General features: G+C 40.3%; 3 protein-coding genes across 3 annotated transcripts; 1 reads left to right on the top strand and 2 right to left on the bottom strand.

Annotated features, from left to right (window-relative positions):
* Positions 1–1,255: 1,255 nt before the first annotated feature.
* Positions 1,256–3,769, bottom strand: LOC117565488 (segmentation protein paired). Its single transcript, XM_034244591.2, has 2 exons — positions 3,399–3,769; positions 1,256–3,199 (listed from the first exon to the last, which is right to left on the bottom strand). The coding sequence occupies exons 1-2, from the start codon at positions 3,463–3,465 to the stop codon at positions 1,461–1,463; spliced, it is 1,806 nt and encodes a 601-aa protein (XP_034100482.1). The 5' UTR covers positions 3,466–3,769; the 3' UTR covers positions 1,256–1,460.
* Positions 3,770–14,111: 10,342 nt separating this feature from the next.
* On the top strand, positions 14,112–15,641 carry LOC117563404 (peroxisomal biogenesis factor 19). The gene is made up of 5 exons (XM_034241737.2): positions 14,112–14,263; positions 14,345–14,462; positions 14,543–14,846; positions 14,908–15,071; positions 15,164–15,641. Exons 1-5 carry the CDS (start codon positions 14,209–14,211, stop codon positions 15,402–15,404), a joined length of 882 nt encoding a protein of 293 aa, XP_034097628.1. The 5' UTR covers positions 14,112–14,208; the 3' UTR covers positions 15,405–15,641.
* A 468-nt stretch (positions 15,642–16,109) lies between these two features.
* LOC117563402 (probable ribosome production factor 1) lies at positions 16,110–17,516 on the bottom strand. Its single transcript, XM_034241735.2, has one exon. The coding sequence runs from the start codon at positions 17,421–17,423 to the stop codon at positions 16,212–16,214; it is 1,212 nt and encodes a 403-aa protein (XP_034097626.1). The 5' UTR covers positions 17,424–17,516; the 3' UTR covers positions 16,110–16,211.
* Positions 17,517–17,682: the final 166 nt, after the last annotated feature.

Below are 17,682 nucleotides of genomic sequence, written 5' to 3'. Positions count from 1 at the left end.
TAAAACGAACGAAACAAAAGTCCAACTATTTAGCCATGAGATAGCAAGAAACTCAACAACAAGGTAAAAATACAATTTCATCGAATGGAAGAAAAATAACAAAACTGCCAAGAGATTGATAGAAATCTTTAGTACTAAATGAGATTCGGTTGTCGCAATTTGCAGTCGGATTTTTTGGCAAACAATTTTCGCACTCTACCTGGAACTGCGATCCTAAGTCGATTTCAAAGTCAATATTTACTTTTGGTCTGCACAAATATTGTAGGAAAAACTAGATTAAAATAATAACACAGAGATACAAACAGAAAACTGAGAGGATCAAGGATCAAGGACCAAGGGATTGTCTGGGGATGAGCGATGTCTGTTGAAGTATGACTTCATTAATTGCCACTTGTTGCACACGTAGAAAAGATTTAGATTTTGGGTTCAGAGCAGAGCAGAGCGGAGAGAGAGAGGTGTGAATTTGAGGTAAATGCTTAGGGGCAATTACTCAATTCGATAGAATTGATGGGCAATTAACACCTTGGTTGGAGTTTGAGCCACTTTTAATGATGACGACTGCAACTAGAGTTCTCATTTAGAGCCAAATGTATTGCCAACTTCCGCAATGGAAGATTTCTATTTCTCTGTTTTATTTTTGTGTTTTTAGTTTTTGGAGTTTTGCTTACTCACAGCATGGCGTCCTCGAGTCCTTATGTCCCGTTGAGTTTGTTGAAATCTTGTGCCAAAACTCGGAACACGAAATGCGGAATGCGGGATGCGTTCGATACTTAAGGTCTCTAATGGCTCGCAACGAGATTTTCCGGAATCCTGCTGGCAACAGAAGCGTGTCAAGGTCCTGCAAGGCTACTGAATGAGCACAGCATGTCCTGGCAGTTCCAGGAGCTGGATAGAAGCGTCTGCTCTTCTAGTATAAATTAGCATATATTTAGTTGTAACTTTGAAGAAACTAAATAGAGTTTTATACGAATTGCAGTTGAGTTAAATGAATGCGTCTTCTTTTGCTATAAATTGGGATATATACTTATAGATAATGTCCTGGCAATTTTAGAAATACATCTTTATATAGACTTTTATTTATATAAATTATCATTGTATTTATTTTCAACTTAAAGATACATTCTTGAAGGTAGAAAGATCAATCCACCTTCTCTTTCTCATTAATTAACAACTTAAAGATACAACTTAAAGATACATTCTTCAAAGTAGAAAGATCTATCTGCCTTTTCTTCATAAATTAACATTGCTATAGATGTATGTATAAATTATCATATATTTATTTGCAACTTATAGACACTATATACAGATGTACTCTCCAAAGTAGTACTCAGGAATAGGCTAAATGCTCTTACAACTAAGGATATAACTACATATAGCTTGTAGAACCACTCGAGACTTGGTGCTAGCATAGTGTAACATGATTCTTTGGCGAGATTAAAGAGGTGATATTCCGGCGTTCTCTAGTACCAGGAGTGATAGAACGGCTGTGGCGGCATCGCTGTGTAATTCATCTTCGAGGGCGAGGAGAAAGCGGCGGCTGCTGCGGCGGCTGCATTGAAGTTCTGCGGCATGAAGTGTGACGAGCTGGTGGCAGGATAATGCGGTGTGGCATACTGCGCATGTGCATGCGGATGCGGCGCATGCGGATGATGGGGATGCGGGGCATGAGGATGCGTTGACGATGGTGCATATGGAGCATATTGTCCGGCTGGATGCTGATAGGCATGATGGAACATCTGGTGAGCGGCAGTTGCTGCCGAGCTGGGAACTGTCACCTCCAGAGCATTGCTCGTCGAGCTGGTCGAGTTGAGGGAATCCTCAGGCGATAGTGGGGCATTGGGACGCAGACTGGCGCTCCAGTTGGTGTAGAGCTGCGACTGCGATTGGGCCACCAGATCGGCTGTTTCCACTTTGAGAGCAGCCGAGAGATCATCGCTGTCGTTGACCAGCGAAGAGGAGGAAGTGGCTGCCTCGTTGCCACTTGAGGCACCCACGACGACAGCGGACAAGCTGTTGGGGGTGGGCGGCAGCTGGCCGAAGCCGGTGGAGCAGATGGACTCATTGGGACTCTCGTTACGTGGCATTGTCTGATGCGGCTCAGATGCAGTGCTGTAGACGGCGCCCAATTGCGAGGCATCGTAGTGCTCCGGAGCGACGGCGGAATTGCTCGCCGAGCTGGGCATGATGTAGCTGGCGGTGGTGCTGGCAGCGGGATTGTAGAACTGATGATGATGATGCGACGGCGGCGGCGAGAGATTGCTGCTGCTGCCTGTGACGGGAGCTGGATTGCTGTAGAAGTCGTACTGATGATGCTGGTACACTGCATCGATGCTGGGCATCATGGCCAGCGGGGTCAGCTGATGTGAGCTGGCCACACTGCTGTGATTGAGGCTGTGACTGCTCTGGCTGCCTCCCACAGTTGGTGCCGCAGCTGCCACGACGCTGCTGCCTGCCACTGAGGTGTGTTGCTTGCGGAGACGGGCGCGACGATTGCTGAACCACACCTGGATGCGTGCCTCGGTGAGATTGGTGCGCTGAGCCAGCTCCTCGCGCGTAAAGATGTCCGGGTATTGGGTGCGCTCAAAGGCGCGTTCCAGCTCCTCCAGTTGTGTGGCGGAGAAGGTGGTGCGGCAGCGACGTTGCTTGCGCTTGAGAGCGATGCCCGGCTCGGATTCGCAGTCGGAAATATCCTCATCGGAGGGCTTGTGTTGGTTGTGTGCGGAATTGGAGCTGCACGAGCTGGATGACAGTTTGCCGCCGGTATTATCGTGATCATTGTCATTGCTATCGCTGCTGCCGTTCGCATCGCGGCCACGCACCAGGCGCGAGATGGCGGACACCGAAGGCACCATGCTGCGATCACAGATACCCTCCCTGATCAGCTTGTCGCGTATCTCCCAGGAGAACATGCCCGGATTGCTGCGTTTGTACTCCTCAATGCGACTCTCGATCTCGGGCGTGGCAATGCGTGGCTTGGAGCCACCAATCACGCCGGGACGTATGGAGCCCGTCTCCTGATAGCGATTGAGGATCTTGGAGACACAGCCATGGGAGACGCGCAACTGACGCGAGATGACGCAAGGACGAATGCCATCGGCGGCCATTTCGACGATCTTCAGACGAATGTTGTTTGGCAGTGGACGACCGTTGATGAAGACGCCGCCCAGCTGATTTACGCGTCCTTGGCCGCTGTTCATATCTAGCAAAGAGAGAGAATAGGAAAAAGAAAGTTAGCGAGGAACTAGAAGCGAAGCGTGTGCCACTTGATTTACGACACCTCGCACAATTGACTTCCCGGGAAGAGGAAACGTCGATCGTCGTGTCGAAGGTCGCACACTAATTGCTCAGGTTGTTGTTGTTGTTTTTGTTATTGTTAACCTTGTCTTGTCGACACATACCTTGCATTGCTGTGTATCCATTGAAGAAGGGTCTGTGCATGGCGGCGGCAAAGGCGGTTACAGTCATAGTTCACACGGCCTTCCCCAAATCCAAATTAAATGTGGCGACAACTCACTTCACTCGCTATCGCTACCGCTATCGGTATCGTTATCGATAGCCAAATCGAATTGCGAAATGTATTTTGTTACAGTTTCATAAGCCAACGAAGCAACGGTTACTTTATTTGTTTTTCTTCTTATTTTTCGCAATCAATTCGTTGTACTTGCAGAGCGCGACGAAAACGTAGGCGACGTAAAAATGTGAACAAAGTTGTAGACGAGACGTAGACGTTAACGGAGGCCACGAAGTTGTATGTCTGACTCGTTGCGCAGTCTGTGTCTAACTAACTTCATCAGTGCAGCAGCGTCCAAGATCGTTGCCTTTCTGTGAAGCAGCGACGTCGACAGCGAGAGCAGCGACGACAGCAAGTCAAGATGTCAGCCATTGCGGCAGGTAAACAACCACGCGGACCAATCGCAGCACTTGCCATAGTTGCCTCTCGTTCACGCTTGTGCGCGATCATAGCGCATGGCAGTTGCTTGGGCAGTGCCGACTTCTCTCACTAGGGGGCGGCATTTTGACGAGCGCCATCAGTGGGCCAATGGCAGCAGCGTAGGGCTCCAAATAACCTTGACTGTGGAGTTTGCAGCTCGAGTCCTTGTCCTTTTGACCCAATTCTGCAGCTGGTTAATCGAATTGGACATTGAATGCAAGTCATAATGCAATCGAGTACGCATTAATTGTTTTACAAGCGTATTAGATCCTTTATTGATACCTCATTAGTACTAAATTATCAATCAGTGGAAGAGTCAAATAATAAGTCGTTTTGCATTGCCGCGGAGCAGTTGTCCCGTTATCGTCGGCCCAGGCGTAGATCGAGTTTTGTTGTAAGCAATTTGGTAAACTTTACGAATTCCAAAAATGCATTATTATACTTTATCACAAGTGTGCAAATTGACGTGTAACTATCGTTTCATAGTGTTTGGGTATCAGTGCTTCTGTTTCATAGTGTTTGGGTATCAGTACTTCTGTTCAAGCTTATAAAAACATTAACATTAAAGTATTAATTGAAGTTGTCTTTATATTTACTTTATTAGAAGTTATTTCGTTATTCATTTGAGACAGCTTTTACTTAACGTTTTCAAAAAAAATTGATTTTATTGAATTTGGTAAATTTCAAGCATTCATTTCAATTTTACTTTGCGTTTTCACATATATTTATTTTGTTTTTATTTTTACTTATTCAAATAATTATTACTTATAAATTTGTTGTAGTAATGCATCGTTTGAAACCAGCAGAAAGCTTTTCAATTTAATATTTTAACAAGATCATCGCTCTTTGCTATTCATAAATATTTACATTTAATAAATTATATGTATCTATCATTACTTTATTTTCATAAATTGTATTGTAATTAAACCAACAAAATTTCTTTCACTTAACCTTAAAATTTTATAAATTTTAATTCAAAACTAGTTAATTAGTTCATATTTTTTTCGAATTAAATGTTATATTATTATTTTATTATATTAATTCAACAATAAATATATACGAATTTGTACCTTCTGCCTTCTGTTTATTTAATTTCTATGTATATTTTAATAATTGAAAATTTTAAACTTGCTTAAGAAATTTGAATTTTATTTATTTATTTTTCAAATGCCTTCTGTTATTTTCAAACTTTCATTATCCCCTTTTCTTGTGGGCATATCATATCCTTGTCACGCTTAAGCATTTAATGTGACGCTGCTGTCGCGGTCATCTCATGGTGGTGAAGTTGGAATTGAAGTGGAAGGTGGAGTCAGAGTCGTAGACGGAGTCGGAGTCGGAGTTGTGTGTCGGGTCAGCGAGCGTGTGAGTTTGATTAATTGCCGAATTTCACGCAACGAAAACAAAGAGCCGCCAAGAGGCAAGAAGGGGAAATATGTATGGAAAAGAAAGCCAATCTATATGAGTAGAAAGCACCCACTGTGAGCGCCAAGAGGTTGGAATTAATGATGCCGCTGCAAACATTAAACGCCAGCGCGGAAATTGCTATCGAAGATCAGGAGTTCGTGACGAAATGCTGCATCCTGACTAAACAAGGACAACGGAGGCCGCAGGCCAACAAAGGACTTGGGTTTCTACTGCTCGGTGCGGCTGCCCGTTGGCATTTTGGTAAAGCAAACCCAACGGGAGTTGGGAGTACCAAAGAACGAAAACAGCAATATTTGCGCCTAGCGGGACAACAGTGTTGACCTTGAGATTAGAGCTGACCTTGGCAGCAGATTGAGAGGAATCGATATCGAAATCAATCGCGATCGTGATGTCTTTGATCTCGCCTTATAACCAATAAGGCGACAAATGAAGTGCAAATTCAATCGCGTTGATTTCTCGATTTGCGCGAACAATGCGGAGTGAAAAGGGAATGTCATATAACGCTAATTTCGCGCTATCAACGCGCTGGCAACGATGGCAGGCATCAAAGTCCGGCAAACAGTGCAATTGAAATCTCTATAGACTAAACACAGTAGGAGACAGCGAAACCATAAACGGTGACGATGACGGTGACGCTGACGGTGCAACAACGTCGTCACAATTTCCACGAAAAGCCAAGCCCCGGATGAATAAAGAGTGCTAAAAGACTTTTTATGATGCCACCTACGGCGCTATGAATGAATATCAACTCTCTTGCAAGTTTCTGCTGCTTCCTACCTGCCACAGAATGTTGCATGCCACCTCGCTGTCTTAGTCGAGGCGTGCGTCTTCATTCTGCGCAAACAAATAGTCCTTTAATCGATTGCATTGGAGTCTCTACTCACTCCCTCTTTCCCTCACTCACTCTCTACCTCCCTCTCTCTCTCTTTTCCTCTACCTTCCACAGCTTTACCTTCTCCACCTGACACCTGTTTATGTTGCATCCTTAATCAAGTTAGTCGTGGTTACATCACGCTTTGCTTTCCACAAATTCACAATCACAACCTTCTCTCTCTCTCCATCTAACGATCTCTTTCACTCCCGTGCAATCGATTCGTTTTGGGCCAACGTAATGTCGTCGTCTCTATGGAATGGCCTTGATTGCATCGCTACCCAACCTTACCCCTGCTCCTTTTCTTGACCTCTCCTAATGTCTTTATCAGTCGCTCTGTATATCGACTATTGTTTTCGTTCACGCTGATCTTTGCTGCCGTGTAACAAATTTCCATATAATCCACACAACAAGCTGAGTCTCCAGTGATTGCACCACATGTGGAGCAAACACTGATCATACATTGCGAATTCATATGAAGAAACAGAAACAAGGCATTTCAAATTAAATAATGAAATAGATCAATCTTCACATTTCAATTCAATAAAACTAAGATAAAAATAAATAAACTAATATAAAACAACATTAAAGACAATTTAGTTGGTTCAAAAAAATGTTTTTTTTTTCAAAATTAAGTTCATTTAAATAGTTTACTGAAGTATTAAATTGAATGAAATAAGATAAAATAAAAACGTTTGGGCTATGTTTTAATATAATTTATTTAAACTTCATTTTTAAGTTAAGTGGTAGCACTGCAATAAAGTAAGAAAAATAAGTAAAAAATTCAAGCGATCTTTTGTAAAGAGTAAAATAGACGAGATAAAAAAATTTTCCTTACAATAAGTAACATAAAATACATGGTATTTTACGGGCTCTGACAAAATGAAAAAAATTACCAATTATTGTGAAAACTTTTGCTCGATCAAGCATTTATATTTTGAAACATTCTTGACGTTGTTTTACGCTGTATTGATCCGAAAAAAATCTTCTTTAAATTCCGAACAGTAATAAATAAAGTAGTTTTAAAAAGATCACACACTCTGCACTGTTAGCGGGCGTAGATTGACTTCTGGTCTAATCCGCAGTTAGTTTTGGTAAATACGAGAGGCAGTATGCAAAATCAGTTGCTGCCCCCGGGCAGCGGACAGTTGGCAACTTAAAGTAGCAACAGTTGCAGGCGAGTCTGTCCTTTTTCCCAGCAATGCTGACAAGGAGCAAAGCAGGAGACTTAAGGGGCGATCGTAAAACGAAATCCTTGCTAAAGCATGCAAACAAATAGAAACAAACGACGAGATTAGAGGGAAAAGTCGAACAGCTTAGCGAGTGATCCTCGCGAAGATCGCCAGTTGACTTTTTCAAATATTTTGGGCAAAACTTTGAGCAGAAGTTGAGCTGAGCTACAACAACGTCGTGGGCACGATTATAGCGGCTAATCGCATTACAGTCCAACGTTTTATTGATCAACATTTGTAAACGATTTTGCATGGCCGCCGAGCTCAACGAGTTAAACCTGGCTGGCGTCTCAGGTAGCCAAGTCGTCGACTTCTAGATGCTCAGATGCGGCTTAACGCAGCTAACGCCCCTCGAGACCCGCGAGGGCTTTCCCGATCCCTGGCGAAGTGGCAGCCTCCTGTGAACACCTCCTCTTCTTCATCGTGCTGCGATCAGCAGCAAGGCGAATCGCGATTAACCCTTGCCTTTGCCTTTTGGCATGTGTTTAGTTCGGCTAATTGAAGGCATTAGTTGTTTGTGGGTCACGAGCTGGCTTCCTCGGAACTCCATTGTCTGCAAATTAGCATATTTTATATTTCGATTGAAAGGCCAGATCGCTACCCACACAATGCCAAATGCATAATCCAACGGTTTGCCGCAAAAACTCAGAGTGTCGGTTAGTGGAACTATGGCCACGTTTCGACACGCCCAGTCAACCAGACCAGACCAGACCCGATGACTACCAAGTCAAAGTCGACGCTTTGTCTGGCGAAATTGCTGTTCATTTGCACATTTTTCATTTGCACAAAAAACAAGTAAGCTACAGTCGAGTTTGCACGACTTTGAGTAACACACTACCAAAATATTAGTTTAATCAAAGTAACTGCAGCATTAAAGGAGAACCTCTTCAACATGTTTTTTCAATAAAATTACTATCTAAGGAAAGAAACTCTAAGTTCTTGTTAGCTCCACCTACAATTCCTCTTTTTTCCTTTTAAGAAACAATTCTTGCTTAAGACTATTAAGAAAACTTAAAGAAGTTGTCAGACATTTTGTTTTAAATATTCATTTCTATTATAATTTGTAACTAAACTTCAAATGGTTTTTTAAATAACTCACAAACTTTTCTTTTATATACCCTTTATTTTAATTTAAAATATTGCATGATCGAGATTAGTAAGTGATCGATATGAAACTGTCAGATTGCTGTTACAATATGCTTCTTTTATGGCTTTAAAATTGTACTCAAAGAATCGGAAACAAAATTATAAAATACAATTATGCATAGTAGAATTATCAGCATTTTATAGTCTAAGTTCCCATACTTACTAAAATTTAGTTATTTATATACAGGGACAATCGAAATTTAATGGAAATGTTATACATATATTGTCCTACAAAATTGATGCTTAGAGTTCTTCTAATCCTTGAGATATTGTTTATATATAAAGTCAACTTAGCACAAAATTATAATACTCTTACAGATAGCGAGTATAAAATGTATTGAGGAAAAAAAAAGAGTGAGTTAGGGAGGCAGGAGACAGGCAGCAGGAGGCAGAAGGAGCTGCTGTCACATACACCCACTTTTACAAAAGTCATTAGCTGAACATGGCAATCGAGTGGAGTGGTGACTGCTAAGCGTAAGCGCTGTCGGTACGATCAGAGGCCAACAAATTGATCATTAAACAGAAGGCGCAAGGTAGGCGCAAACGGTTCCACAATGCAACAACAGCCAGAGTCACAGCAACAGCCACAGTCACAGCCAAAGCGGCAGCAACAAGAGCAACAACATCAGGGCGAAATCAAACATCTGGAGAGGGAACGTCACAGGTCGTTCACGCTTCACCCCGCAGGGCAGGGAGCATCATCAAACATGCTGCAAGCCAAATGGAAAAGTGCCAGTGGAAAGGGGCTGCTGCCAAGTGAGCAAGTGAGCAAGTGAGGCAAAAGAGCAAGCGAGCGACCAACGATCTTTTCTGTCAGTGGCAACAAGATTAATTTGTTTTCCTGAGACTGCCAAACAACAAACAAGCAGCACAACCTGTTGCCCCTTCGCTTGTATATATTGTAGTATGATTTGTAATTGCTATTGCTCTGATCGACCGATCAACAGCTATTCATCATCAACAACAGGCACACAACAGGCCACAACCACAGCCTCACCATCAACTTGACTCTATTGATGTACTGGACAACGACTTTGTCCAAGAGCAGCTCAGATCAAAAAGTAGGTGGCGTTTTTCTCACATTCACGGGAAAGAGAAAGAGAGGAGAGGGGGCGCTTAGGTCAATCTTTGCCGGCGTTTTAACATTAGCAACGCTTCGTATCGGATGTATGCGAATTTAAATAATATTATTCAATCACCTTCATTAATCAAAGCCGTGTGGCTGCGTTTTGAAGATGCATTACGAATGCTCAAATGATATCGATACTTAATTAACGTCAAGCGTAGTGAAGCTTACGTTATGCGTTACGTGTTATCGATGGCGCAAGTGTAATCGCAGTTTGTACTCAATATCGATTTGAACTTATTGCATTGCACTACGTAAATGTCTCAGAATAAATGGCTGCCGCAATTGAAAGTACAACATTGACAATTCAAATTGATAGCCTGACAAAAAGCCCAGCCCACAAGCATTAAAAAGAAGTTACCGTGACCAATTGGACGGCTGCAAATAATGCAAACACACACATACACTTAATTTCCGCTTAATCATTCAGAACATTGCGACGACGGCGACCCACATTATGAGAGGGGGAATGGAAGATGCTACAGCAGCATGCTGTCTGGAATTGGGAACTTAGAACTGGAAACCCTCCCAACTCTGAGACAGACGCAAGGCCTCATTTGCATGCGTTGACGTTGCGTTGAGCATTAAGCGCAAAGCGCTTTGATGGCGTGAAAAACTCACAAGGCGTTGCTTCATCGCCATCAGGGAGTTGGAGATGGAGATGGGGATGGTGATTGGGGAGGGGCAACAGTTGGTTGATTTCAAAAGAAAACTACTGTCGCCGTTTTCCAGGAAATGCTGCAATCGCAAGTGTTTTAATCGCAATTGACACGGCCGCCTATCAAAGGAGATTGGAGGCACGATCCTTCCAAGGCACAAATTATAAATAATATAAAAAAAAATTATATGTATTTATATTTTGATTCTTCAATTATTTGCCACTTAAACAATAGAATTAGATTCTAAATATGAAGTTAAGCAAATTTCTTAAGAATTTGTAATACATATTTTGTTATTTAATTTTAAGCTTTCAAAAAAATATATTATCAATTACTACTTATTGTATACTATAATATTTAATTAATACTATGAACCCGGAAGTTATTTTTTCTGAAAACTGGACTTTATTTTACGGTTCCGATTCAGAAATAAAAAATAATAAAATACAAAACATAATCTTTCTTCAGTTTTGGAGTTGAAATTTCTAATACTTATTTTTACATGTGAAAGAAAGTTAATATTGATGATAATTTTATAAAATAAAGAATTAATGGATGTCACCAATATTTTACATGAATTCATAGGACTATTAAAACGATAAAGCAAAAAAATCACATTAGTCTTCTGTTAAAAATATTAATATGATTAAATTCAGAAGTTTTAATAAATATTTAGTTTATGTTTATATCATTTCTTTATGAAAGTGAATGCTTTATCAATTTCAGTTTTTTGATTAAATTAAGTCGAAAATAAGGAATTTATTAATTTATTTAATTCTGAGTTTTTAAAGAAAGCAAAGTGAATAGTTCACCAATTTTAGTATTTGATTTAAAAAATTAATACGAAAGTAAGAATTTTATGAATTTACGTATCTTTTTAAAGAGTAATTTCTAAATTTTTTAAACATATTTATTTGAAAGAAAGCAATCCCTACACTTGGCACACGCAGTAATTTGGACTTGTATGGCTTGAATGGTGGGTCTATAAAACCACAATCATTGCACATTCGCGGGCAACAATCGCTAGTCCATTATGGAACTGATCGATAGCGCGAAGGCTGTAAAAATGAGCTGTCCTCTTCCGCTTCGCTGGAAGGATGTATACATAACGTGGTTGATCATCGCTGAAAAGGGCCTTTCGAAAAAGTTGTTCGGGACGATCAGTGACCGTGAAATCGCAGCATTCTCATCCCAATGATATATGGATGGATGGCAATGTTCCACAACAAAGTTTCCCAAAAACACACAACACACACAGTACAGCACAGCGAAGAGAAGAGACGAGAGAAACGCCAGTGAGGATGAGCTAGAATTTTATGACATCCTGGCAGAGAGACTCTGTGGGTTCTCTTGCCTGCTCATGGTTCTGTTCCGTTCTATTTTATGCTTCTCAAGAAAATTTGCGTGCGCTATGCTTGTCCAGGTATGTTTTGCTTTTCTACAACAAATTTCACTTCTCGCAGGCGATTATATCAAAATAAACTGTTTATGACAAGGACTCGAGTTCATTTAAAAATTGTGTCAAAAAAGAGCGAGTTATATTTATGCGAACAAACATTGTTTAGCAAAAGGGTTTTTACGTTTTCGACTTTTTGTTTTGACTTCTTGACTTGGCCCGTTTAAGTTCCTTGAAAAGCGAACACTTTGATTTTTGACTTGGTCAAAGAACATATTTTTATTGGTTGAGAGAAAATCAACCAAGAAAAACTGTAACACATTGACAAATTTTCTGTGAGGTTTCTCAGGAAGTAGTTTTCATATTAAATGAGCACTTCGAGCATTACCACTTATAATACAGTCATAGATTTTTTAAACAAAAATGTAGTAAGGTAAGTTAAATAGTGACTTCCTAAATTATTATTATTAAAGATACCTCTCAGAATTTCATTTAAAATTGAAGGGGATCAAAAACTTAAAAAAAAACCTAATAAAGCAAAAAACCAAAAATAATTAATGTAGATAATCCTTGCATAGAATGTGGGAACAAATATGTTAAAAAATGCAAATGGCTAATAATCACAACTTGTATGTCTATTTAAATGATTTTAATCTAAGCTGTATTATTGTTTTTATTTACTCTGTCCTAAATTCTGTTTTCTTGACAGTATTCAAATGTGTATGCGAACCACATTTACAGTTGAAGTCATATTAACAAATAAAGGAGAACAGCTAATACAGTAAATTACGCATTATTTCCAGCAAGACTCCGCCCACGCAGCAGTATATTCATAGAATATAGAACTATACATCCACCCTGAAAGAGAACGCCCCCAAAAACTTACCACAAACACGGCGTGCCGAATGAGAAGTCGAGAATTTGAATTCGTCTTGCTCTCTGGTAAATGGTAAACGGTGCGGTTAAAGCAGAAAACGTCCAAATAACCAAAAACCAACCATATGAGATTGCGTTAAGGACTTGAAAAACATCGCAGGGTTCCTCTTCTCTATATCAATGTTGACCTTGAAAGGCGGCAATCTTAGTTGCTGTTGCAGTTGCAGTTGCAAAAGACTCCCTACCGAAATCCATGTGTAGAGTACTTGGGTGTATCGTTCTGGTTTCGGAATTTGTCTCGCATCAATCGACAGCCCCTCACAGCTAACAGCTATATCTTCGCCGTAGTATGTGCGGTTTAAGTTTTGGTCGCAGTTTTGGTCGCCGATCTTCATGTCGGCACAGCAAGGTGCATGACCTTAGCGCGATTTGGTGTGGTGTGGTGTGGTGTAGTGTTTGTGTTTCGCAGAAGAACCATAAATATTTTGGGTGATTATTTTAGATAATCTTCGCCTAATGTCCTTGGATTGTTTCAATTTTCATCACCTCTGATTTTCTACAATTGACTGCATAGTTTTCTGAAAGGCAATTAAACAAAATAAATACATTTCCTTTAATTTACTATTAGGGGAAGTATCATTTTATTATACCGATTTAATATTAAGAATCATTTTTTAATAATATATTATATTAAATATTTATTTTTTCTCTCCCATTCACGATTTTAAAATTTTAAAACTTCCAATGGACGTAAAAATAATTAATTTGGTTTTTATTTTTGAAAATATTATTTCCATCTTCTTAAGATAAGAGTAAACGTTTAACATTGGTTTTTTTTTTACATATACCTTTTGAGGTAAAAATCAAGAGAAGAGCATTAGAAACTAAATATTAAAAAAAAAGCCTATTTTTAATTATAATACAATTTTTATACTACAAATCAAACTATAGAAAATGTTTTACCATTTTAGCTATTATGATTCAGTAGCTATTTTTTAGTTTTAAAAAGCTCTTCAACCCAACAATATTTTTTTTAATTCGCTCAACATATTTTGAAAACATATGCAAACAAATTGATTTTCAACATTGAAAATAGAGTCCCCTTTAACTAACAGTCAATCTAACTAACTAAAAACTATTCATATTGGTCCAATTCATCTTATATTGGAACGCACTCAAACAAATATATGGATAAAAATAAGTAGCATCAAAGAACCTGCCACCCTAATACGTATTAATATTAGTATATTTCTAAAATGCATTAAAAAATTGAGTAATTAGATAAACATTTTCTATTCTGATCAGACTATTATTATAAAAGCGGCACGACAAATTTTATATTCATATTTTCTTTTGGCAGTATTTTAATACCAAAAAACATATACGCCCTTGCAGATTACGGTCTCACTGCTGCGATGTACTAAAACTAGTATATCAACTCGACACGCACATACACAGCCCCACTCATTCAGTTTCAATAAAGAGCAGGAGGTGTTACATAGTTTTTGCTGTAATTAAATCATTTCATTTATAAATTTTAAACAAAATGTCTGAGAAAAAGCCGAACGGAGACGCCGATGATCTCAACGATTTGCTAGACAGTGAGTAACACCTAATTAGCATAACGTTGCGCCACCGAAACTTATATAATAAACGAAATACTCTCGTGCTGTTTGTTGCAGGTGCTCTGCAGGATTTCGACAAAACAAAGAGTGGGGACAAGGGACCTTCCTCGACGACAGATGCCGCCAGTGCAGGTGAAGTGACCGATGGCGCTTCAGATCCAGATGCATTTTTCGTGTAAGCAATCATTGTTACATTACATCGATTTTTGCTTGCACTGTTTTATCACTTTGAACTTTGGAACTTTTGTTAAACAGTGAACAAGCGAAAATCTTGGCGGAGCGTATGAACACATTGTTCGGTGGCCCAGATACGCCCAGCGGTGATATACCACCACTGCCACAGGATCCCGATCAATTCATGGCCGGATTCAAGAAAATGGCCGAAGCAGCTGCGATGACATTGAGCGGCGAGAACTCGGCGAATGATGAAGAGGTGTCTAAGTATTCAGACAGCATTTCGCAGGCGCTGAAGGGTCTGCAAGAGGGCACTGAAAATCTGGAGGCGCCGGCTGGTGAAAACGACATTGCCAGCATGTTTAGTTCCTTGAATTTGGATGGCGTGAGTAGCTTAGCAAAGTTTAACTATTTGAAATGAAATAACGTTTAAAATTTGGTTGTAGGCTGCTGATGCGGATGGCAATTCTTTCTTGCCATTCATGGAGGGCATGATGCAGAGTCTGCTCTCGGCGGAGATCCTGCTGCCCAGCATTAAGGAGTTACTGGAGAAGTATCCCAAGTATTTGGAGGAGAACGACGCCACACTCTCAGCAGAGGACAAAGAAAGGTGTGTAAAATATGCAGAAAGACCTCGCCCCATTTGTCGCGTCTCACCTTACACCACATTTGTTTACATTCACTTTTTCATTCAAACTGCAGATACCAGAAACAACTGGAACTTTACAAGGTGATTGAGGGACACTTGCAGAGCGAAAAACCCGACGATTCGCCTACAGTGAAGCGCGAGAAATTCCGTGTGGTGCTCGATGACATGCGCAAACTGCAAGACTACGGCCAGCCACCAGCTGAGATTCTGGCTGAAACTGGGGGCGATTTGCCCTTTGGAGATCCAACAGCAGCTGCTGGTCTGCCGGCAAGTCCTCAGTGTCCCACTATGTAAATTGGACAAACGTCGTTCCTAGTGGGAGTGCCAAAATGTCCCGTCGTGTCCCTCGTTGTATGTTGCACATTTAGCATAAGTCAATTTGAATAATTTACTACGTAAACATTTATGATTTCGACATCAAGTGGTGGATATGCTACAAGTGAAAGGTTCTAAACAAACGAGTTGTTTTTATTATACTTATTATTTCTTTTTATTTATATGATCTACGCAATAAAAATATATTGAAACACATTTCAAGAAAACAAAGTCATTCGTTTGTAGAATGTAGAAAGAGTTTGTGGATACCAATTCAATTATATGTGACAACCACATTAAATGTTGCTTTTTTTATTACTTTTTTAATTTACGAATTAAATTGTATTCAATAACGAAAGACATTCGTTTTTGAAACTTGTAAACTAAATAATGAAGTGAAGACTTCGACACAAACTTGTGGATGCCACCAATTCAATTATGCGTAGCAAGCGAAGGTTGTAAGCAACAAGAGTTGTTTCTATTGCCCTTTTTTTATTTACATGTTATTAAATAAAACATATGAAACACATTTCAACATTGAAAGGCATTCTTTCCTTATGCTTTAAACTAGAAGAAGGAGCTACGATTCTATTGATGGCATAAAATTAGCTTCCATACTGAAGAAAAAAACAATCTGGTTACAACAAGTTGTATGGTAAACTACTTTAAACAAAAAAAACAATATATTTTTTTTACCCTTATTTTATTTTATTTATATGCTCTAGGAAATAAAATATATCAAACACATTTCAATAATGAAAGGCATTCGTTTCTTAATTTTTTAAACTAGAGGAAGAAGCGACGTCTCGACTCCATGGCATGTCGCTTGTTGCTAATGATCCAAGTGTAGTCGCCAGTCTTGCTATCAAATGTACCCTCCTGCAGCGAGCGCAACTTAAGCGTGAATCGCGGTCCCAGTTCACGGAGCTTCACTCGTTTACCCTCCTTGTTAAACTCATAGCGATGATGGCGAAAGAAGATGTAATCTCTCTGATTGTGAAAGGTGACCGCACGACGCCCACGAAACTCTGGATCGTGATGGAACAACGCGCCCATCATGCGTCCCACAGTGAGGCCCAAGCGTGTCGTAAAGTTCGTGAGTATCACCTCGGGGCGATGCTTAGTTATCTCCTTGTGATCACGCTTAATGTCCGTTGTCAACTTGACGTTGGATAGTTTGAAATGCGCCGTGGGTCCATTGGGCAAATGTATGACCAACAATCCATTGGGTTTACGTCGATCCTCATTGATAATGACCACATCTGTGAACTTTTCCCGCTCAGCACTCTTGCAAATGCGTTTCACCGACGCTTTGTTGCGAATCTTCACTAGCGCATTGGGAAAAATACGTGACAATTCCAGCCCAAATTTACGCGTCTTAGTCACAGGATTGTCGGCGAATGTGATGAGCACCTTTGGCTCATAGACGCGTTCAAAATATGTGCTGAAATCGTCGATTTCCAACTCCTTTTGCAGCTCCTCATTATCCGAATCGTTCAGATTGTTGACGTCTGTTTGATCCTTTTCACGTAAGCTTTCAATGGTGTGACCTGGATTAGCAGGCAAACCAGCCTTGCGGCGAGCCCGGCGTTCCTGCATCTTCTTCTTGTGCTTCTCCTTTTTCATTTTGCGGAAAAGCGCCATGCGCTGCTCTTTGTTCTTCATCAGGCTTAAAGGATTCAGCACAGGTAAGCGGGCTTTCTTCTTGTCATCTTCTCCATCACCGTCCTCGTCATCGTCGTCATCATCATCGTCTTCCTCGTCGTCGTCAACTTCTTCATCATCCTCGGCAGCATCATCATCATCACCTGAAGCATCATCATCTGCAGTTGTGTCGCTTGACTTTTTCTTAGGCTCCGTTTCCAAGTCACTGTCATCGCTGCTATCTGTGACAGGTCCCACCTCCTTTTCGCTCAGCTCCTCCTCTGCGAAACTGGAGTCACTGTCTGAGTCCTCCTCTACAGGTACCGGTTGCGCTTTTCGCTTAATTTTTCCCATTTTTTTACAAATATGAAGTAAAAACTGTGTAATACAACTTAAAGTAAGCGGCACGTGTTGACGTGCTTCTTCTTGTCTAAAAGTTGGCAGTCACACACAACCATTCTCTGAGAATGGCAAAACAGCTGATAAATGTGCTTTTTTGCATTTGAAATAAGATAAGCTAAATTTAAATGAAAACAACAGTAATGGAATTTCGCATATTTTTATTGTCTAGTGACATTGATAAGAAGAAAGAAGAAAGAAATTAAATTTAATT

This window comes from Drosophila albomicans, chromosome 2L (assembly GCF_009650485.2).
Source record: "Drosophila albomicans strain 15112-1751.03 chromosome 2L, ASM965048v2, whole genome shotgun sequence".
Taxonomy (NCBI): Eukaryota; Metazoa; Arthropoda; class Insecta; order Diptera; family Drosophilidae; genus Drosophila; species Drosophila albomicans.
This window is presented reverse-complemented; position numbering and strand designations above follow the sequence as displayed.

Excerpts from the sequence above, each read along its gene's own strand:
- LOC117565488 (XM_034244591.2), bottom strand. The coding sequence starts at position 3,465 with ATGACTGTAACCGCCTTTGCCGCCGCCATGCACAGACCCTTCTTCAAT. Across the intron at positions 3,200-3,398 it reads TGGATACACAGCAATGCAAG|ATATGAACAGCGGCCAAGGA; the intron begins GTATGTGTCGAC and ends TCTCTTTGCTAG.
- LOC117563404 (XM_034241737.2), top strand. The coding sequence starts at position 14,209 with ATGTCTGAGAAAAAGCCGAACGGAGACGCCGATGATCTCAACGATTTG. Across the intron at positions 14,264-14,344 it reads TCTCAACGATTTGCTAGACA|GTGCTCTGCAGGATTTCGAC; the intron begins GTGAGTAACACC and ends TGTTTGTTGCAG. Across the intron at positions 14,463-14,542 it reads GATCCAGATGCATTTTTCGT|TGAACAAGCGAAAATCTTGG; the intron begins GTAAGCAATCAT and ends TTTGTTAAACAG.
- LOC117563402 (XM_034241735.2), bottom strand. The coding sequence starts at position 17,423 with ATGGGAAAAATTAAGCGAAAAGCGCAACCGGTACCTGTAGAGGAGGAC.